This window comes from Typopeltis vanoorti, chromosome 10 (assembly GCF_054136105.1).
Source record: "Typopeltis vanoorti isolate ZY-2024b chromosome 10, IOZ_Tvanoo_1.0, whole genome shotgun sequence".
NCBI classification, from domain to species: domain Eukaryota; kingdom Metazoa; phylum Arthropoda; class Arachnida; order Uropygi; family Thelyphonidae; genus Typopeltis; species Typopeltis vanoorti.
The window spans coordinates 82115123-82138984 of NC_143558.1; the positions used below are offsets into that span (position 1 = coordinate 82115123).

Sequence of the window (23862 nt, forward strand, 5' to 3'; positions counted from 1 at the left end):
AATTTCTTCTAGTCGCCGACTACACCCGAAACCAAGTCTTCTTTCGTGCGGCCAAGCGCGGCGGTGTGCAAACGCCACATCCGCTGAGTTACACAGGCTCTTTGAATTAAATTAAATAACAAAAACTTCAAGAATTTATTTTTAATTTTAATTCCATTATTTAAAAATATTAAAAAAACTTGTCAAACTCACACCTCCGCTACATGCCGATATCTTACGTTATCCTTAAAGCTGTCTGGTTTCTCCAGTGATTCTGGGTTGCAAGTATACGTACAACAAATAAACGAGTTAAATTAAGTAGAAATGCCAAAGTAACGTGTTCTTTAACCGCTAGATGGTTTTAGAGGAAAGTTTCTAGCTACATATGGAACGCAGCTACTTAGTTCTAAGTATTCTGTATGGGTATTACGTTATTTATTTATTATTATCCTCATACAGTTAATTTATATTATACAATATTGTTTCTTTAACCGTTTACTCTAGTTTGATAATGGCATATTGTTAATGGGAAAAGTGTGTGGGCTAGTTTTGTTTACGACCGTATATTTGAGAGGATCTTTCGTACATTTCACCCGTTCCAGTTGACAGTGCTAATGTATTAAGCTAAATATTTCTAATCGTATAGATGAAGCCTTTTAAAAAAATCTTTTATATTTAATTTTATTAAGTAAAAGCTGATAAAATCTTTTAAATTTGAACCTATATTGAATAAGAGCTGAAGGATGATATTTCATGTGGGCATCTGAAGGAGGCCAAAACCCAATAGAGACGTGCCCCGATAGATATTATATTATTTTCCTACAGTGCTTATCATACTTCTTAAACCCATTCAATGACAAAGCACTCACAACTACCTCTAGCAACTTATACTATTTATTCACTACTTTCCTTACAGAAAAAAAAAAGTTGTCTTTAAACCCATGCTAACCATAACTTTAAATGACATGTAAGGTTATGGTTAACTTCACTAGACAGGATTTTAAAGGATAAATGAAGAAAAGTTTTTCATCTATTCTCTATAACCACCTAGCAACTTATCTGTATGTCCCTTTATTTTTGCCAATTAAGAGAACTTTGTAATCCATAAATCTTTTGGTTATCGTTATAACACATTCCACAGACCTATCACTGGCTTCTGGATCCTCTATTATTATTATTATTATTATTATCTGACATCTCCAGGGAGTCCAAAGACTCATCGAGGGAGGGCACCTGCACTACAACTCTGTCTCCACCACTCAATCCACCAACTGACCTCAACTACACCAATGCCATCTACTGCCAACCATCACTACTAGTATTTCCACAGACAATCGCAAACATTCATGCCTACAGCGGGATTCAAACCCACAGCCTTTTGGCTGGAGAGCGTATACGCTAACCACTCGGCCAGCCAGGTCAAGAAACCAACTCTGAGCATAGTATTCCAAATGTCATTACATCATTTTGTAAAATGTCCTAGGAACTTCAGCTCTCAGTCTATCATCACTTCTGAAATCCCTAGCCTCATTAATTTCTTGCTGTATGTTCTTTTTGGTGTAACACATAGCTTATAATCTTTTCAGCCTAAAGTGCATGATCATACATTTATTACATTGAACTGGCAATCATTGCCCCTGTCGTATTTAATGTCCTCCTTCAAGATGATTAGGTTTCTGATTAAAGATATTTAGAGAGAGAGAAGCATTAAAAAATTCTCTGAGGATGCTTGTGAATTAGGATATCATTTATTGTTTCCTAATTTTATAATACAATTAAAAGTTTACATGTTCTGAGGCATATTCAGGATTTATTTTTGAAGGCTGCTTGGAATATTATAGCTGCGCCTTCCTCCCTTCCCAGGTCATTATTGCCTGAATATAATGTTTCATAGTTCTTCAGAAGAACCTTTCTTGTGTGTCTTTGTTGCTTCATTAATGCCAGTAATTCTGCAGTACTCTAGTTTTCTATTTCCAATTTGCTTTCATAGACACTCAATGTAAGAAGTATCACTCATGAATTCTGCTGATGCTGAGTTTGTTCCACTGATTGACCTTTTTTTTTAAGTGTTTGCACTGGGTTCCCTGATGAGAACTGAATGGGCCACAAATGACATTACATTTCATCATGTTCTGTTATAATTGTCTTTTGGTTTAAGCCAGTACAAAATACAAATTGACTGGCTAAATCCCAAATACCAGCCCAATCTTGTTTGTTCAGTATCTAGGCACATATCTGCACATGGTACACTACAAGAAGGTGAGGATTGGATTTTAGATCAGAAGCTCTCTGGTCAGTTTTCTGCATTCCTTAAAAGCTATGTGGAGTTCTCTGATCTTTAAATGAACATTGTTTTCCATTTTTGTTGAATGACAGGCAACATCAAGTAGAGTGATGTGAGCTGACATCAAAAATCAGAATTTGATGTCATGGGACTTGTGCTTTTGGTTCCACAGAAGGTTTTAAGGAAAAAGTAGTAGATGAATTTTTAGTCATGAGAGAAGGCAGCTGACATCAATGAAAAGCAGAAGGCAGCCTCGTTAGTGATATAAATAATAAAGTAGGAAATGAATACCTGACAGAAATGTTTTCAGGAAAATTTCAAGAAAACAGCAAAGCTAATAATAAGTATTTGCTGGATTTTTGTTCAGGATTTGCACAAATTCACATTAGAGAGGAAGAAAAGAAGAAAAAAACTCACCGACCATATCACTGTTGATAGTAATGTATTTATGCTGGTTCAGGGCCCAGGCATAGGATAAAATGAATTTCATATGAAAAATAAAGTGCACAAAAGTTTCTTTTTTTTTTTTTTTTTTTTAAACGGAATCAAAGTTGGGCATTTTTCAGAGGTGAATCAGCTATACAAATATTATTCAAGAAAAAATAAATGATTTCAGAACAAGAACCAAACCTTGTAGACATGGTGGTAGGATGGTGGTAGGATGGTGGACTCAGGAAATAAAAGAGGCAGTTAAGGAAAAGAAAACATATTGAAAGTTCCTAGCAAGTAATCATGTTCTCTGAGTGAATACAAAGAAAATTGTAAGAAAGCAGAGCTGTGTGTTAGAGTACTAAACAAAAATCATATAGAAGAATATATCAGGGTAGTGGGGAAAAAAAAAACTACTGCAGAAACTTAGAAATGGAGGAAAGAGTACTCTAAAAGCAATCTGAGATAATAAAGGTGACCTAAAAACTGAAGATAGATGTTGTCTAGAATAATTACTTTGAAAAATTGCTAAATGAAACAATAAGTGACAGAACAGTGGTATAAAATATTCAAGAGAAATGCAATCAAGAGTATATATCACTACTTGAGTTAGACAAAGCCATCAGAAACCTCAAATGTGGAAAGACAGTTGGAGTAGATATTCAACCCGAAATGTTCATATATAGAGATATAAATATTTTTAATGGAAATCAAATTCCAGATGACTTGAGTAAAACTCTCATAACACCCATCTGTTAAAAATGGAAATAAACCTGAATATGAAAAATTATTAGTTTCCCTATTGCATGGCATGAATATCAGCAATAAATAAAGACAATGAAAATTGACAGGAACATGGAAAATATTATCTGCATGCATGCTGAGTGGATATAACCTGTAGAATAAATAAAATATTTTTACTTGTTCTATAGGTTTTGCTATGATTTTGGAAAATCTTAGTTTAGTGTAGTAAATTAAATATGAAAATATACAACAGAATAAGTAATGCTCATATTGTGGAGAGCCGTTTGAATAAATTTGTATTGAAATAAGAGAAAAATTAGTCAAAAAACTATCTATATACAAAAGTATTGAACCCCATTTCATTTTGGGCATATGAGACTGGAATATAAATCAAATTTGATCAGAGACCACAAATATGAGATTTCTCTGGATCTGGGAAAAATTGGGAAGTGAACAGATGGCATCAATGACAGAATCATATTGAAGATATTAGTAAGGAGCTTGATAATGTTAGCATTCAGGAAAGTGTTAGAACAGCTAATGACAGGTGTATGATCACTTCAACAGAATGAGAGAAAAAAGATTAGCAAAACAAGTGTTTGACAGTAGGAAAAGTTCCAGAGGAAGATCAAGAGATCTAGGTTTATTGATGCAGTTAGAAGAACCTTAGAAGGCCAAATTATAAGAATTGAAAATATTGGAGTCTTGACAGACAAGACTGATCTGAATGAAAATTGTCACTAGCAGTTTAACAATGTGTTGGTGGATAGGGAGATGAAGTTCAGAGGACACATCACTAAGGTGTCCACGATTGCACATAGGATTACTTGGTTATTGAAGAACACACTAACATCCAGAGATAAAGCGGTTATTATTATTCCTCTCTATAAGGCATTAATACTTCTACATTTGGATTACTATGCTCAGGTCTGATCACTTGGATTCCTTGGAGATGAGGAGGTTGTGGAGAGGGTTCAGAGGAGAGTGACTAAGGTAGTGAGTGATGTAAAAAATATGCTCCCTACATTGATAGATTGAGAGGTTGGTTGATAGGTGGAGAAGAGGGGATTTGATAGAAACATTTAAATTACTAAAACGTTTTTATAAGATTGATGCAGGGGAAATATTTCAACTATGTAATAGTGATGGAAGAACAAGAGGCCATCCCTGGAAATTAAGGAAAAGTGTGGTTAACAAGGGTGTTAACCACACTTAAGATGTTAACCACACTCAGATGCAAGTTCTTCATCTGTAAATGAATTCAAGAAGAGATATGATAGATATTGTTTTGATAGTTTGGATCTCCTGCGACGAGTCTACTGACTCCATGGAGATACCCTTAATAATAATAATCATAGCATCTCCAGTACATTCCTTGAGAGTACATATCAGTAAGTTTGATGGGCACTTGGGAATAATTATCTTTGGAATTTTTAAGTGGTTGCTGTATGGAATGTTCTGTAATATTGGTGTATTATTTGAATTTTTTACTAATGAAGAAACGAGGCAGTAGTATGCAGCTATATCTGAATGCAAACTTGAGTAATTTTCATAGCACAGCATATTTAATTTCGAAGTTTGAAGAATGGGGATGGAAGAATGGAGAACTATTACTTTCTGAAATTGAACTATAACACTCCCTGATCTAGCACTTGGAAATTAACATTCTCTCACTGCCATACCCTTTACTTTGAAGAGGGAGAGAATGTATAATGCTCATTTATAATGTCCACTGGTAACATAATTAAGTGGATCATTGTCATAGCAAAGAATTTATAATTCTGAGTCTCTCTCTCATAGTGGCATCTGTTTTGATTTTGCAGACTTTTTATAGATTGCCACACAAATATTCAACTGAATTGGAATGGATGGTGTTAGGGTTGTATAATAGATTAGTGATTAACTGTCACAAAGTATCTGCTGTTTGTGTATGAGGAGATTTGGTATGTGTGTGTTCCTGAAAAAGAAGTAACTGTGTGGCATAGGAATACAATCCATTTTTTTTTTGGGCTATTATCATTAAACTTTGTTTAATGATATTGGGAGAAATCTAACTGGAGATCTACATTTTAAAGATGATGCAGATTTGGAGAGAGAATGTTGTTGCCTCAGAGGAGAAGCTTAAATAGATAGGTGAATAAGTGGAACTGCCATTTCAGTTTTGCAAAGTGTAATGTATTGAAATTTTCATAGGCACGGCTAGAATGTAGGGAATATGATTAGGAAAACTTTTGAAGGAGGTAGAGATGAGTGATCGTAGCATGGTGGTGGTGAATAGAGACTTTAGGTTTAAGAGTTGTATTTCTAAAATTGTAAGGGCATTACAACAGATTCTGACAATTAAAGATACCAAGAAATTATATACTTGGTTTAATCCTTTATCCAAGTGTAAGCAAACAAAGTTTGTGCCTGAAATATAATTAGGACTGTGCAACTCATATATAGAGGCTAATTACTTCACATCACTTGCTTTAGTATCCCATAATGCAAAGCACATATCCTTACGGATATGTATAATGCTATGCATTATGTGAAGGGTCACTACCCAGACTGGTTTCGACCTTTATTGAGTTCTCGTCATTAGGAGCCAGACCTAGAGGTGATGCTAAGGTTGAAGTAATGCTGAAGTCACATTTTCATATATATAAGTAGCCAAAAGGTGTTATGTCTTATTATTCAAATACTCTGGATTAGAGATAATTGTTGGAACACTTGGTTATACTATACATTAAAGATACCAAGAAATCATATACTTGGTTTAATCCTTTATCCAAGTGTAAGCAAACAAAGTTTGTGCCTGAATGAAATATAATCAGGACTGGGCAACTTGTATATAGAGGCTAATGACTTCACATCATTTGCCTTAGCATCCCATAATGCAAAGCACATATCCTTACGGGTATGTATAATGTATAATGCTATGCATTATGGGAAGGGTTGTTTACTTACACTTGGATAAAGAATTAAACTAAGTATATCATTTCTTGGTATTTTTAATGTATAGTATAACCAACTGAGAAAACTTCCAACAATTATCTCTAATCCAGAGTATTTGAATAATAAGATGTGACACCTTTTGGCTACGCATATATATGAAAATATGACTTTGGCATTTCTTCAACCTTAGTATCATCTCTGGATCTGGCTCCCACCGACGAGACCTCAATAAAGGTTGAAACTGGTCTGGGTAGTGACCCTTCCCATGATGCACAGCATTATACATACCCATAAGGATATGTGTTTTGCATTAGACTAAGGCAAGTATTGTGAAATCATTATCCTCTATATACGAGTTGCCCAGTCCTGATTATATTTCATTCATGAGCAAACTTTGTTTGCTTACACTTGGATAAAGGATTAAACCAAGTATATAATTTTTTGGTATCTTTAATGTATAGTATAACCAAGTGGGAAAACGTCTAACAAAGATTATGACAGTAATGAGAAGGACCTTGCAATGGAAGTTATGTGATTCCATTGTATTGAGGTCTTGATCTAGCCATATATGGATTCTTTTATACAAATTTGGTTTTCCAGGGAATGAGAACATCTTGGAGAGAGTCCAGAGAAGACTGAGGTGGTTGTAAATGTCTGGAATGTTATGAGGACAGATTGAACCAGTGACATTTGCAGAACCTGGTGAATATTATTATGATTATACTCTCCATGGAGTCGGCAGACTCATCGTGGGAGGTTCATTCAACTGACAACATATTTATCATATAGGATCTTAAAATCCTTAACACTCCTTGAATTAACAACACATTCTGGTAATGCATTCCATTCAGTGACAATTCTCCATGTAAAAAAATCTGCTCCTCACCACACCTTTACACAACTTCCAGGAATGACCTCTGGTTCTTCCCCTTGCACCACTACTTGTTTTATAATCACCTCTCTATTACTCTGATAAAATCGTCTCACTAATTTAAATGTCTCTATCTTATCACCTCTTTTCCTTCTATCCACCAAATATTAGGAGGGTGGAGAGACATGACTGAGACATAAGTTGAAACTGAATTGTTAACCAGATTAATGTGAAAGTTATTTCATAAAATGGAGAGAGAAAGAAGAACAATAAAAGAAAACACGGAACCATTCTGAAAGCTGTATAAAGAAGGTTTTGGCAAAGGAGTGAGCCATTGGTTCTTTGGAGTGAGTAGAATGAATGAATTTATTTTTCCTCAGAGTATGGTGAGTGAAGAAACATTGAATGAATTTAAGTCATGTAGTGTGTCTGGTGTGAGAATAACTTCCCATGAATCTTTTGATTTCATAGGTACTTAAGTGACTAGAATAGAACATGGGGTGTCTTTTAATTTAAAGGCACCATATAATGAAAATAAGTGCATTTTATGCTCCTAATCCTGCCCTTTTCTTTTATTGTATAAGTCCTTCACTTTGTCTTTTGCTAATGATCAAAAATGTAATCCTCTTTAATGATTAAAGAGGGTTACATTTTTCAAATTCCACTTGTGATGACAGTTTGATGGATTTTTTAAATAGTTAAATTTATATCTTCATATAATTATTTTATTTTAACTTCATAACAAACTTTTATTTTAACTTCATAAAATTTCAGTTGAAGATTGAACAAAATACAAGGGAGATCTGGAAAGTTCTAATAAATACCTAGAACAAAAATGATATAACCAAAGCAACTGGTATAACACAAGAAAGAGTACGAGGTTATAAGAACATAAGTAACCTCGTAACTTTTCTAATATGTTCTTTCTTGTGGTTATATCAGTTTCTTTAATATCATTTTTGTTCTAGGTGTTTATGAGAACTTTCCAGATCCCCCCCCCCCTCATATAAGCCATTTATTTCTTATGAATCAAGACTAGAAGCAATTCAATACCATAAAAGATTTTGTCCTTGAAAGGGGGAAAAATCCCACTACTACTCAGCCTGTTTAGGCTTTGATACTTTTCCAGAATTCCTGGCTTTGCTAAGGAATTCTTTGTTGTTGCATCTTTGGAGATGGAGGGGGGGGATCATTTGCAAGAAATGTAATTGCTATAATTGTTTTTCTCCAGTTAGAAAAATATCCACACTTGTACCCAGGGCTCCAGAAATCCACTCACCACAGGCAAGTTATCAGAGACACATAGTGAGTGAATTTTCTGCCTCCTTTTTAAACGCATTCAAAATATATTTTCTTTGCATAATTTACACTTTTTTGTTTCATTTTAAAATGTCATCTCATTCACTGTCAAGCTACTTGATCATGTGTGTCTGTCAATGAATTTATTTAAGAAGTTTTATTTCCAGAGAGTTGGAAATAAAACTTCTGTATCTGAAATCCTTAATTCAAACACTACAGCATTCCCTTTTTAAAGAACTACAAAAACACTTGCAATTTTCATTGCTGGTTTTCTCTGAAAGTCATAACTTAAGCAAATTATCTTCACTTTCTTCTGTTCTTTTATCTCCTTTAAGGTTCAGAATTTATTTTTCTTTCTAGTATGAAAGACTGTGAAAAAAAGAAGTCATTAAAGACTTGCTGAATCTTCTTCCCCCAACAGTTGTTTTATCATTGTCATAAAACAGTGATGACTTTTAAATATTTTTCTTTCTATATGAAAGACTTCATAAATATCCACTATCAAGTTTCAAAATCCCTTTCCCTTATGACAATATTATAGTGTTTTTTTTTTTCACTCCACACACATACTCCACTAAGCGTTACACTTTCGGTTTTCGTTGCAGTCACAAAATTGTGTTAGTTCAACCTCTACTGGTAGCCAGTAGAGGTTGAACTATGTTCTTTTTTTCAGAGACAGCTGTCTTAAGACTATTACTAATTATACATTGCTTCTGGTGAAGAGAGGTGGCTGGGAAGTACTACCATCTCGTGGTCCCTAATCCTAATGCTGTGTTTATTGTCTGAAAACAGTATGGATTTTACAGTCAATTTTCTTGAGTTTATAGGATGAAAACTCTAAATTTCTGAGAGAAAAAACCTGCTTGCCCTTACCAGAGATCGACTAACTTGGGAATCGATTGAAAAAAAGGCTCTTAGTAAACGTTCCTCTAGTCAGTTACTAGAATAGAACTTGTGATGCTCTTTCTTTGGGTGGTCTAGCACCATGGATGAGACGCACACCACTTCCGAGCTACATAGTTGTTAATGACAGCTGATTATATAATAAATCTAATATGGAGTCATCTTTTTGAAGGACCAAAACTTAGATAGAGGATGTGAAATTTAAAGTGGAAAAGGAAATTTCCATGTCAGTAAGAATTAATTGGTGATTACTTCAATGGAAATGTTTCTGTATGGATCTGGTGTGGATTTCTTCTGCTTTAGTATTGTAAAAGAGAAGAGATGCACACTAGTTTATGGTCATAGTTGCTTAGAAGACAAACAGCATCCATTGTGGACTTAATTCATTTGTGAGGAAATAATTTTAAAGTTTTAATGGAATAAATGCAGCACATATAAATAATTAAACAACACGTTTAATCACCCGCTATATTTCATCTCAGTCATTGAGTCGTTGCTAGGGAAACATTGAAATTGCAAAAACACACAAATTTGCCCAAAACGATAAGTGGAAAAGATCAGACTGAAAGCCTAAAATCTTATAGAGATATCCTTTGGGTGCTGTTTGGGTAGCCTTGGCTGTGTTGGGCAGGTGGCCTATCCCAAATCTTGGGAAGTTTAATACAACCATATTTATTAAGATTAGATTCATCATCATCATCATCAAATTCCTGCCATGTACCCTCAAGGGGTGTACAGGATATGACAGTACTACATGAAAAAATTAAATCATTACTAACTTCCTATCTACAATTTTCCTCCAAATCAGTCTGTTACTTGTCAAGACTCCAACATTATCAGATCTTATATTTCTATCGTCTAAGGCACTTTGTACCGTATCAATCCACCTATATCTTGGTCTTCCTCTGGGTCGTTTTCCTGCCAACCTGGCAGAGAACACTTGTTTTGCTAATCTTTCCTCTCCCATTCTATTTAAGTGACCATACCATCTGAGATTAGCTCTGCTAACGCATTCCTGGATGCTGACAATGTCAAGTTCTTTCCTAATATCCTCATTTTTAATATGATATTGCCATTGATGCCATCTGTTCATGCCTCTAATCTTTCTCAGGACTCTCATATCTGCGGTCTCTAGTCTTTGGTCAAGTGTTTTACTTCTGACCCAGCTCTCAGATCCATAAGTTAAAATTGGTTTGAACACAGTCTTGTATACAGCTAATTTAGTGTTCCGACTAATTTCTTTCTTATTCCATATGAATTTATTCAATTGACTTCCCACGATACCAGCTTTGCTGATTCTGTTGTCTATTTCTATATTTAGTTTACCATCTTCAGTAAAAATTGTGCCTAAGTAGCTGAAATGTTTTACTTGTTCCACAGGTTCTCCATTCACAACACAGTTGACATTTTCAATGATTCTGCCTATTTTCATTGTCTTTGTCTTTTTATTGCTGACCTTCATACCATATCTATTACAACAGCTATTCAATTTAGTCAGAGAATCTTGCAGACTTGTAGCGGATTTATTTAGAAGTATAACATCATCCGCATAAAGCAAAGAGCTGACATTAACATTTCCAATTTTGATATCAGGTTTAATACCACATTCCTTCATAATGTGATCCATATAGATAATGAATAACAGAGGGGATAATGTACATCCTTGTCTCACACCAGATTTAACATTAAACCATCTTCCTGTACTTCCTTCAATTCTAACTGCTGACTCACAACTCAAATAAAGACTAAGTATTGCTTGATATAATGCCCCATTGACACCATATAACTGCAGCGTATTGAATAGCTTCTCTCTTGGCACCTTGTCATATGCCTTTTCCAAATCGACAAAACTTAAATACAGATCTTTGTTATATTCCCATGCTTTCTCGACTATTTGTCGTAAAGTGAAGATCTGATCCTGACAGCCTCTATTTGGCCTGAATCCAGCTTGTTCTTCACCAAGCTTTTCTTCCACAATTCTTCTCAACCGTTTCTCAAGTATACTTGCATAGATCTTGCCAGGAACACTCAGTAGGGAAATACCTCTGTAATTCTCGCATTCAGTTTTATTTCCCTTTTTATATATGGGTACTATGAGAGCTCTACTCCAATCATCGGGAATTCGTCCCTCTGTCCAGGCTTTCTGAACTATGCAGTGCAGCCACTGTAAGACTCTTATACCACCATACTTCAGCATTTCTGGTCGAATATCATCTACTCCTGCTGCATTTCCACATTTCAAGCCTTTGATGGCTTTTTCTACTTCAAGTATGGATATGTATTCCTGACTGCATGCCTGGTCAGTGTTTTTTATCACTGTGCTGTCATCACTGCTTGTTTCATTTAGCAGTTTTTCAAAGTAATTACTCCATACTTCAAGGATATCTTTTTCTCCTGTTTTCATTTCACCTTTATCATCTCTAATTCCTTTTACAGCACTCTTTCCTCCATTCCTAAGCTTCTTCAACAACCTCCAGAATATTTTGCCACCTTCTTGATATTTATTTTCTATATTCTTGCCAAAGTCCTCCCATGACTTTTGTTTAGCTAGTTTTACACACTGTTTAGCTTTCTTACATTTGTCTCTGTATTCTGTAAGAGTAAAAGCTGACTTATTTGCCAGGAACTTTTGATATGCTTTCTTCTTTTCCTTCACTGCCTCTTTAACTTCCTGTGTCCACCAGGGAGTTCTGATTTTTTTATCTTTGCACACAACCTCACCACATGCCTCTCTGGCAGAATCAATCAATGTTTCCTTCAGAGTTTGCCACTGAATCTCCAAGGATTGATTCCTGTTCTCAAACTCTTTCATTTTCTTTTCAATAATATTTCTGTATTTTAGTCTACAGTTTACATCTGAGAGCTGCTCAACTTTTATTCGCTTTAAAACTTTCTTACATGTTATTCTTTTCAATATGAAATTCAATTTTATCCTGCTCAAGACTAAATAGTGATCACTTCCAATTTCAAATCCTCTGTACACTCTGGTGTCCTGCACCAGGGAGAAAACATCACTATCAACAATAACATAGTCAATGAGGCTTTTCTTATTCCTAGCCTCTTCTCTCCATGTGAATTTGTGCACATTTTTATGTTGGAACATGGTGTTAGTAATAACCAGTCCATGTCCTGAGCAGAAATCCAACAGATATTTGCCATTATTATTAGCTTTGCTCTTTCTCCAAATTTTCCCAAAATATTTTTGTATGTCTCACAATCATTTCCTACTCTACTATTTAGATCCCCAACAAGGACCAACTTTTCCTTTTTCATTGTGTCAGTTGCTTTTTCTAAAGCCTCAAAAAATTCCTCCACTTCTACCTTCGTAGAACCTTCTGTGGGACCATAGGCACAAATAAGTCTCATTGTCCAGTTCCCCATTCTCATATTTGCCCACATTACTCTACTTGAGACTGACTGCCATTCAAGAAGATTAGCTTCGTATTTTGTGTTGAATACTATGGCTACTCCTTCTTTTCCTTGATTGTTATTGCGTGAATATAACATTTTGTATTTATTGCTCAGAAAGATCTCACCAGTTTTGGTCTTTTTTGTTTCAGTCACCCCTATTATGTCGATCTGGTACTTATCTAATTCCTCAGCTAGCTCCATTTCTTTGCCATTCAGGCTTCTTACGTTGATAGTACCGATCTTTAACTCTGGTGATGTTGAGTTGGGGTTTGTTTTCAGATTTGTTCCAGTAGCTGACTTTTCGCTGTTCGCCCTGGTTCCCTGGCGAAAACAACGGGGGCCTTGTTTAACCGGGCGACGCCCCAGCCGGCATGAAATTTTGTCATGTTGTACCATCATTTTTTATTTTGGTTTAACCAATAAGAATACAATTTGGTCGGCTAAATCCCAAATTGCCAGCCCATCCTCGTTCGTTCAGTATCAAAGTAGATACCCAACAGGGTGCACCACGAGAAGGTGAGGATTGGACATTAGGTCAGAAGCCCTGGTCGGTTCTCTGCATTCCTTTAAAGGCTATGTGGAGGTCTCCTCTCAGTTATACAGCTTTGACCCTTAAGCACCCCCTTTTCCGTGACTACCTTTCTTTAATTTTTTGAGGCCCATGGAGTTTAGACTTTTCTACCTTTGGTGACAAGGGTAGAAAATTAAGATTAGATTAATTTTTTTAAATCTACTGCTAATTCTAAAAAAAAGTCTCTCAGATTTGTATTTTTTGTGGTGAACATAGTAGTTTTTTTTCCCATTTGATTCTGTGCAAGGTATCCAAGACATGGTCAGCAAGTCCTGATTGGCCATACCTATGGCAACAGATGTATTTTTTATGTTCTTTTATGTGGATGTTAGCAGATTTCTCAGTTTGACCATAATATAAGTTGCAGGAACAAGGAACTTTCTTGGAACAGAGAGAGAGAAGATAGAGGATCCTTAGGAGAATGGATGAGGGCTGTCAGCTTCAGATAGTGATTAGTGCAATTGTAAAGGGAAAGGCAGTTGGAGTTGATCATCAAATTCCCTGAGGAAGAAGGCCACTGTTTACAAAAGTTAGACTGAAGGAAATCAAAGTTTTCAATGACTGGTAGTATGAGGAAGGGAAATTTTTAGCCAAAGATCAAAAGATAATTTTAAGGTAGTTGTTTTCTGACATGGTACGTCAGAGTGAAAATGTATGCCTCCTTAGCAGTGAAAGGAATTAGAATATAATTGGGAAAACTAAGATTCAGTATTTAAAAAGCTGAAAAGAGCTAAGGAAAAGTAGGTGTGGTTTGGCAGACTAGAGATGGAAGTGAGCATTGTTGAGATCGGAACTAAGGCCACATTTTAAAAAAGAATCTGGAGGTTTCTAAGTTAGTTTACCATTGACTGCAAGAGCCACACATGTTCCATATGCAGTATTTACACTCTAGTTTCCTTTGATGCTATTAGCAATTGATTTCCTCACTTGCATTTTTTTTTTATGTTGATGGTGTTCAGCGAGTTGAGGTTCTGAGGATATATTACAGAAGTGGGTAGGATAGCTCATAGGATAACTTGGATCTGATCCTATCAACACAACACTTCGAGATAAGGAGATTATTATCATTTTTCTCTATAAAAGTTCTGATGTGGCAACATCTGGACTGCAGTGCACAGTTTGGTTAGCCTTGTTTTCTGGAAATAAGGAAATGAAGATATTCAGAGGTCTGTGGAATGCTTCCTATGGGGATAAATTGAAGGGTGTTGTGGGTTGTTACAAAAATTGGTTGTTACACAATAGCTAAAAGGATTGATGCAAAAGAAATTTAACACTATATGATAAAGAATTTCTCCCTGAAAATGTGATAGGAATGTGGTTAATAAGGGTGCAAGGAATAATTTTTTTTATTTTTTCTCTGTAGTGTTGAATGATGAGTGGGTTGGTAGGTGTAGTCATGATTGCTTTATTAGTGATTGAATTCAATAAGTACAAAAATGTTGTACAAATAGTGGTTAGTGTGGGCACCCACGATGGGTCTTTTTTGGTTTCTTAGAAATGCTTGAATAATAATGATTTGCAGTCTGAAGGATGAAGTTTATGAAAATGTGTGATTACCAGGGTGGAGAAAGCAAAATTTTCCAGTAAAGGGGGGGGGGGGAATATTGGAGACAAATAATTACATCAATAAATTTTTATTTAAATTTTTTTTTTTCAAATGTGGATTCGGGGGGGGGGGGGGCAAATGCTCCGTTTGTCCCTCCCCTTTGCAGACGCCCATGATGATCACTATATTTCAAATCTGCCATTCCCCTGTATTCTTGCTACCCTGCCATCTAGTCAATTTCCTACCTACATTAAGCATAAGTTATCAGTAGTAATTCAGCTGGGCATGTTGTTACTGTCAGATAGTGAATATGGCTGCTATTTAACATTCACTGCTTGTAACCTTAACTCAGAATTATTTGCTGAATGACACCTTCTATCAGAAATCCTAGTTTGCAGTGAACTAAATTATACTTCTGAATAAGTATGTATTTCAATTATGTTTTTTTTTCTTTTCCAGATTATGACATATTTAACCTCATGGGAAGATTTTGCCAAAGCAGCAGAGAGACTTTATCTTAATGATCCTATGAAGGTATGCATTATGATTCTCTGCAGTAATACATTTTTAATGGCTTTAAAATATTTTAAGTGTTATTTTCTGAATTAGTGGCATAATGAAAGGGTATAAAGATGTTTGTGGAATGAGAGGAGAAAGTATATTTATAGATACTTATATGGCTTACATCGTATAAGTATAGAATTTAATTCAGAAAAAGTATAGAATTTTATTCAGAAGCTGATTATATTTTATCCAATGTAACATGGACATGGTGGAACAAGTTATTCAAACACGTCGAAGGAACAGCGATCGGCAGTCTTGTCTCACCAGCTTCAGCTGATTATTTTATGGCACATTTTAAAAATCAGGTTTTTTCACACTATTTTTCCTTAATCTTGTATTTGGCTTAGTTTTGTTGATGTCTTTGTAGTCTGACTCACTCGGTCAGAATTACTTCAGTTCCAAGAAAAAGGTGAACTCATTGCACTCCAATATCAAGTTCACTATTGTACATTAATTCAACAACTGTTTACCCTTTTTGGATACCTGAATAATATTGAATTTTGGGTTTATCGAAAACCGACCTTTACTTGTAGATACATTCACTCGTCTTCATACGCTGTCATTCATTGAAGAAGATAAGTATTATCAAAAGTCTTGTACATTTTTATAATGACCCCGCACATTGAAAAACCACAGAACTTATAACAATGCTATGTGTGGGTAAGTGTTTATGGAGAAAGAAGTAATCTGTTGATATGATTCTTAAAGAGTTGGAGGTTATACTTGGTAGGAAAAACAGTATAGGGAAGATTGTTCCAAAGAATAGAGGTTGATGGAAGGGGATAAGTTTGTTTGGTATGCCCAGAGTAGGACAGTGGGCATTGGCCAGTGGCTGCTCTGGTTCTTACATGGTTAAAAGAAAGTGGAGGAATGGTAGTGACCAATTCAGAGGAGCAAAGTCCACGAAAGTACCTATAGAAAAGGCACAGTGCAGAAACAGTGCTTATTGGAATGTGACTGAAGGAGTGCGAGAGAGGAGTCACCACAGATCACCCACTTCTGTATATAATCAAGAATTCTTAGGGAAATTTTGGGTGCACCAGCCCAAATATGGGAATAGTGTTCCAATGGTGGTCAATCTAAGACTTAAAACTAAAGTATTAGGACTTGAGCAGAAGAGAAGTAATGTTTTGAATGGAAAAAGTTTTATAGACACTAAGGAGGTTAAGTATGTAATATGCTTGTGTCAGGATAAACAGGATGTGACAGTTGGCCCAAATAGAGAAAGCTGGTCTTGAAAGGAAATTGGAACATTATCAGAAATAAGTAGGAGTGGAATAGGATCTTTCTTGTGGGTAATAAAACAGGCCTGAATTTTATTGCATTGAAATTTACTAAGTTATCTTTATCCCATTTGAGGATGTTGAATAAATCAATATTTAAGTCATTGGCTTTGGAAGATCTTGAGGTTTCTGACATTTGAGCGCTACAAGGCTTCTTGAATGAGGAAGAAAAATGAAGAGTATTGTCGTTGTAGAAAGTTTTTCCTTTTTTTTTTTTTTTTTTTATGTTGGACCCATATACGAGATGTTGGCTGGTCAACCTATAGTACGTTAGTACCGTATATGGGTAGTGGGTTGAGAAAGAAGAAAGTTGTTTACATTTGATTTAAAAGCCTGTATGTTGTATTCCTTGGGAAATACGTCAGGGGTAAGACTATTCCACAGTATTGCAGTAGCAGGGATGAAGGAGGAGGAAAAGAAACTTGTTCTGTGGGTTTCAAGGTGTACTGTGAAAGGATGTTGGGTGGCAGCTGTACGTGTTTCAGTGGGCTTAGTAGAGAGTGGGGGAATTATTGATGCTGTTTCGGATGAAGATTTTCCATGGAAATATTTATAGAATATACAAATCGCAGAGACCAAACGTCTATATGAAAGTGAGGGGAGTGAGTTGGCGATACTATAAATACTTGGTTATACTATAAATTAAAGATACCAAGAAATTATATACTTGGATAATGGATTAAACCAAGTATATAATTTCTTGGTATCTTTAATGAAGAGTATTGTCATTGGCAAAACTGCAAATAGGATTTGAAGTCAAAGTGAGAGAGAGAAAATGTTATTGATTTATAGAAGGAACAGCATGGTTGAGGGTACAGAACCCTAGGGTACTCCATCATTGATAAAGAAATCTGAAAGGAAACCATCCATCTTGACATAAGCAACCATTGAGGAAGTTGGCAATCCAGTCACAGTGCAGGAGGGAGACAATAAGATGGAACTTGTTCAGGAGGCCTCAATGCCAGACATGATTGAATGCCTTTTGAAATATTCAGGGTGACTACATGGGTTTCTTCAAATCTTTCCATCTCCTGTGTTCAAAATAAATTCAGAGATTAGCAAGGAGGTCAGCTGCAGAACAAGAATGACAAAATCCATATTGGTGATTGGTAATTAATTGATAAGTAAAGAAGTAAAGAAGCTGGTTGTTGATAAAATTCTCTATCACTTTTGAAAGTGCTGAGGCTCTCGCCTCAGTACTTCAAAAAAAAAGAAAAAGGAGACAAAAGTCATTAACTCTCATATCCCTTTTTAGATACAGGCTGGATGAAGGCCCACTTCCATGTTGTTTAGTAGATGCCAGTTGAAAATATGATAGCATATGTAGGCTATCAATACAAGATGGGTGTTAATTCTGGAGCACAACTGGAGGAATACCATTTAAACTAGGGGCCCTATCAGTGAAGAAAAAAAAATGATGCCAAGAAATCTGCCTTTCTTTGTATGAGGCATGGTATTACAGGATGCAAGAGAGGTGGGAACAGGGAGTTACAGAAATTGTACCCAACAGTAGTGAGGACCCAGAAAGTTTGACTGCCATTTGAGCAGGAGGCAAGTTTATTGCATTTCATTCTTATAACTTTTTTACAATTGTTTTGGGATGTTGTGTAAGTTGAATGAGAAGCTGGAGTCTTAAAATAAGCTATTAAACATATCCTGCATTTTTATCATGGACTGCAGAGGCAAAGTCTTTCAGGAATGAAGGCTCTTATTCCAGTGAGGATCATTTCAGTTATTAGTTCAGTGCAGATGTTTGGATCAGGAGAGCAAACCACAATAACCTGACCATGAAAAAGAGGCATAAAAATTCTTGAGGTCATCTCATATGGCACAATTGTAGTGCCATAGGGTACGAGGCTAAGATTGGTTGGGAGGAGAATGAGCTATAGAGAGAAAGAGACTTGAATAAGATTGTGGCCAGTTTCCATGAGACACATGCCATGTATTTGGATGGACAGCTAGTTAAGAAAAAGGCCAGAATGTTGGAAGAATAAGGCTTGTCTGGTATTCTGGTTGGTAAGTTAACTATTTGTGATAGAGCAGGCAGAGCTTATACCATCTGCTCTTCTGATTGCCTTTTGTTAGAAGAATTAAGTAAAAGTTAAAAGCAATCCAATGTCTAATGGATATAATGAAACTACAATTCAGAAAGTTATTGATAATTATCATCTGCCGACTAGACTACAATCATTACGGTTGTGATAAGAATTTCAATACCTGTTTAAAGGAGCCTCTGAACAATAACACGGTTTCCTTGCAAATTAAACCTGTACACTTCCATCAAACCAGCTCAGAAACAGTCTTCTTTCTTGCCATTTACTAAAGATACATTGCCACTTCTCTCTCCTTAGCAAGTTTCTGTTAAGTACCCTACTCATGCCATCTTTGCTACTTTGGATAGACTGACCACTCTGCTTTGATTAGATCCAAGAATATCAAGGCTATATTGCATTTTTGGAATCCGATAAGTCTGGCCTTGCTTCTCATGCTATTTGACACCAGGCATAGTTCTTTGAATCAGGCAAAATTTCTTCATTCCAGCAGGTTCAGTTTTGATCATCTTTTCCTTGAAATGCTTCAAAATCATCCAAACTTTAACTGACTGTATGCCAATCTCCAATTTTTTGAAAATAATTACTTTTAACTGTTCATAATTTAAAAACAATTTTTTTTTATTTTTTATGCTCAACTTTTATAATTAATCCTTTTGAACTCTAATAGTGAGATCCTGTCAACTCAGCTGCAACTGAGATACAAGCTAGTAAGTAGATGCAGCATGACTCATTCTTATGATTCATGTTTTGAATGTGGTCACCCATCTTTCTGCTTGATAATGTTTGTTAAATTGGAAAAATTGGATGAAATATTATTAGCGTTTTCTTTGAATAAAATTCTATATTTTTTCTAGACATATAAGCTGTATGAGCATATCTAGTACATATTTTCCTTAAAACAATTGAGAAACAAAAGTGTACATGCAGTCCAAAAAAAAAAAATTCGAAGAACATCGTGACAAATTATAGCAAAATGTGTTGTAATAAATTTGTTTCTATTACGATTTCCGTGTGCACACATCTCTGTGAAATAAAAAAATATATATATAATTTACTGGTGGCATACAGCAACAAAAGCTGTCATATTAAAAATGCTTTCACCTAAAACTTTAGCATAGACACAATGAATTCCTGCTAATGAACATTTAGAACTACAAAATTTCAACTAACAAATCAAATTACCTTATGCTGTTTTCAATTTGTTTAATGAAAGTTAACTGCATAACAAAATTGCTATGAAAGAATCATGATTTTACATGTAAATGAAGTTAACTCGTACAGTGTTAGCAAATCACAGTATAGTATGTCATGCAACCTCACTGTGACATAGGCATTCTTACTTTCCATGAAGGAAAGACTCCTAATACTAAGAGTACAAAATAAATAAATAAATGAAATAATTTCACTGAGTATGAACTTAATTTTTTTTTTGGACTGACATGTCAGATATTGCATATAAACAGTCACATCGTGTATAATTTTTTTTAAATATTTAACTTTAATATTTCATGTCTAAAATAAGTGCTTCATCATCATCATCATCAAATTCCTGCCATGTACCCTCAAGGAGTGTACAGGATATGACAGTACTACATGAAAAAATTACATCATTACTAACTTCCTATCTACAATTTTCCTCCAAATCAGTCTGTTACTTGTCAAGACTCCAACATTATCAGATCTTATATTTCTATCGTCTAAGGCACTTTGTACCGTATCAATCCACCTATATCTTGGTCTTCCTCTGGGTCGTTTTCCTGCCAACCTGGCAGAGAACACTTGTTTTGCTAATCTTTCCTCTCCCATTCTATTTAAGTGACCATACCATCTGAGATTAGCTCTGCTAACGCATTCCTGGATGCTGACAATGTCAAGTTCTTTCCTAATATCCTCATTTTTAATATGATATTGCCATTGATGCCATCTGTTCACGCCTCTAATCTTTCTCAGGACTCTCATATCTGCGGTCTCTAGTCTTTGGTCAAGTGTTTTACTTCTGACCCAGCTCTCAGATCCATAAGTTAAAATTGGTTTGAACACAGTTTTGTATACAGCTAATTTAGTGTTCCGACTAATTTCTTTCTTATTCCATATGAATTTATTCAATTGACTTCCCACGATACCAGCTTTGCTGATTCTGTTGTCTATTTCTATATTTAGTTTACCATCTTCAGTAAAAATTGTGCCTAAGTAGCTGAAATGTTTTACTTGTTCCACAGGTTCTCCATTCACAACACAGTTGACATTTTCAATGATTCTGCCTATTTTCATTGTCTTTGTCTTTTTATTGCTGACCTTCATACCATATCTATTACAACAGCTATTCAATTTAGTCAGAGAATCTTGCGGACTTGTAGCGGATTTATTTACAAGTATAACATCATCCGCATAAAGCAAAGAGCTGACATTAACATCTCCAATTTTGATATCAGGTTTAATACCACATTCCTTCATAATGTGATCCATATAGATAATGAATAACAGAGGGGATAATGTACATCCTTGTCTCACACCAGATTTAACATTAAACCATCTTCCTGTACTTCCTTCAATTCTAACTGCTGACTCACAACTCAAATACAGACTAAGTATTGCTTGATATAATGCCCCATTGACACCATATAACTGCAGCGTATTGAATAGCTTCTCTCTTGGCACCTTGTCATATGCCTTTTCCAAATCAACAAAACTTAAATACAGATCTTTGTTATATTCCCATGCTTTCTCGACTATTTGTCGTAAAGTGAAGATCTGATCCTGACAGCCTCTATTTGGCCTGAATCCAGCTTGTTCTTCACCAAGCTTTTCTTCCACAATTCTTCTCAACCGTTTCTCAAGTATACTTGCATAGATCTTGCCAGGAACACTCAGTAGGGAAATACCTCTGTAATTCTCACATTCAGTTTTATTTCCCTTTTTATATATGGGTACTATGAGAGCTCTACTCCAATCATCAGGAATTCGTCCCTCTGTCCAGGCTTTCTGAACTATGCAGTGCAGCCACTGTAAGACTCTTATACCACCATACTTCAGCATTTCTGGTCGAATATCATCTACTCCTGCTGCCTTTCCACATTTCAAGCCTTTGATGGCTTTTTCTACTTCAAGTATGGATATGTATTCCTGACTGCATGCCTGGTCAGTGTTTTTTATCACTGTGCTGTCATCACTGCTTGTTTCATTTAGCAGTTTTTCAAAGTAATTACTCCATACTTCAAGGATATCTTTTTCTCCTGTTTTCATTTCACCTTTATCATCTCTAATTCCTTTTACAGCACTCTTTCCTCCATTCCTAAGCTTCTTCAACAACCTCCAGAATATTTTGCCACCTTCTTGATATTTATTTTCTATATTCTTGCCAAAGTCCTCCCATGACTTTTGTTTAGCTAGTTTTACACACTGTTTAGCTTTCTTACATTTGTCTCTGTATTCTGTAAGAGTAAAAGCTGACTTATTTGCCAGGAACTTTTGATATGCTTTCTTCTTTTCCTTCACTGCCTCTTTAACTTCCTGTGTCCACCAGGGAGTTCTGATTTTTTTTATCTTTGCACACAACCTCACCACATGCCTCTCTGGCAGAATCAATCAATGTTTCCTTCAGAGTTTGCCACTGAATCTCCAAGGTTTGATTCCTGTTTTCAAACTCTTTCATTTTCTTTTCAATAATATTTCTGTATTTTAGTCTACAGTTTACATCTGAGAGCTGCTCAACTTTTATTCGCTTTAAAACTTTCTTACATGTTATTCTTTTCAATATGAAATTCAATTTTATCCTGCTCAAGACTAAATAGTGATCACTTCCAATTTCAAATCCTCTGTACACTCTGGTGTCCTGCACCAGGGAGAAAACATCACTATCAACAATAACATAGTCAATGAGACTTTTCTTATTCCTAGCCTCTTCTCTCCATGTGAATTTGTGCACATTTTTATGTTGGAACATGGTGTTAGTAATAACCAGTCCATGTCCTGAGCAGAAATCCAACAGATATTTGCCATTATTATTAGCTTTGCTCTTTTCTCCAAATTTTCCCAAAATATTTTTGTATGTCTCACAATCATTTCCTACTCTACTATTTAGATCCCCAACAAGGACCAACTTTTCCTTTTTCATTGTGTCAGTTGCTTTTTCTAAAGCCTCAAAAAATTCCTCCACTTCTACCTTAGTAGAGCCTTCTGTGGGACCATAGGCACAAATAAGTCTCATTGTCCAGTTCCCCATTCTCATATTTGCCCACATTACTCTACTTGAGACTGACTGCCATTCAAGAAGATTAGCCTCGTATTTTGTGTTGAATACTATGGCTACTCCTTCTTTTCCTTGATTGTTATTGCCTGAATATAACATTTTGTATTTATTGCTCAGAAAGATCTCACCAGTTTTGGTCTTTTTTGTTTCAGTCACCCCTATTATGTCGATCTGGTACTTATCTAATTCCTCAGCTAGCTCCATTTCTTTGCCATTCAGGCTTCTTACGTTGATAGTACCGATCTTTAACTCTGGTGATGTTGAGTTGGGGTTTGTTTTCAGATTTGTTCCAGTAGCTGACTTTTCGCTGTTCGCCCTGGTTCCCTGGCGAAAACAACGGGGGCCTTGTTTAACCGGGCGACGCCCCAGCCGGCATGAAATTTTGTCATGTTGTACCATCATTTTTTATTTTGGTTTAACCAATAAGAATACAATTTGGTCTGCTAAATCCCAAATTGCCAGCCCATCCTCGTTCGTTCAGTATCAAAGTAGATACCCAACAGGGTGCACCACGAGAAGGTGAGGATTGGACATTAGGTCAGAAGCCCTGGTCGGTTCTCCGCATTCCTTTAAAGGCTATGTGGAGGTCTCCTCTCAGTTATACAGCTTTGACCCTTAAGCACCCCCCTAAGTGCTTTAATAAATTTTAAAAATTTGCTCAGATTTAAAAAAAAAAAAAAACGAATTTCTGGGGGATTGAAATGAGTTTATTTTTTTTATTACAATAATAGGTCAAGT

General features: G+C 35.6%; 1 protein-coding gene across 3 annotated transcripts in view; it reads left to right on the forward strand.

Annotated features, from left to right (window-relative positions):
* The first annotated feature begins 319 nt into the window (after positions 1–319).
* Srp9 (signal recognition particle 9) overlaps positions 320–23862 on the forward strand; it is a 66082-nt gene continuing 42539 nt past the window's right edge. The window contains exons 1-2 of one of the 3 annotated variants that reach the window (XM_090399417.1): positions 320–396; positions 15434–15508. In XM_090399417.1, coding sequence (XP_090255543.1) covers positions 15437–15508 — 72 coding nt within the window. In that variant the 5' untranslated portion in view covers positions 320–396; positions 15434–15436. Of the gene's footprint in view, positions 403–478; positions 596–15433; positions 15509–23862 lie in introns of those variants that run through there. The other 2 variants (XM_090399418.1, XM_090399419.1) reach the window with 2 other exon arrangements.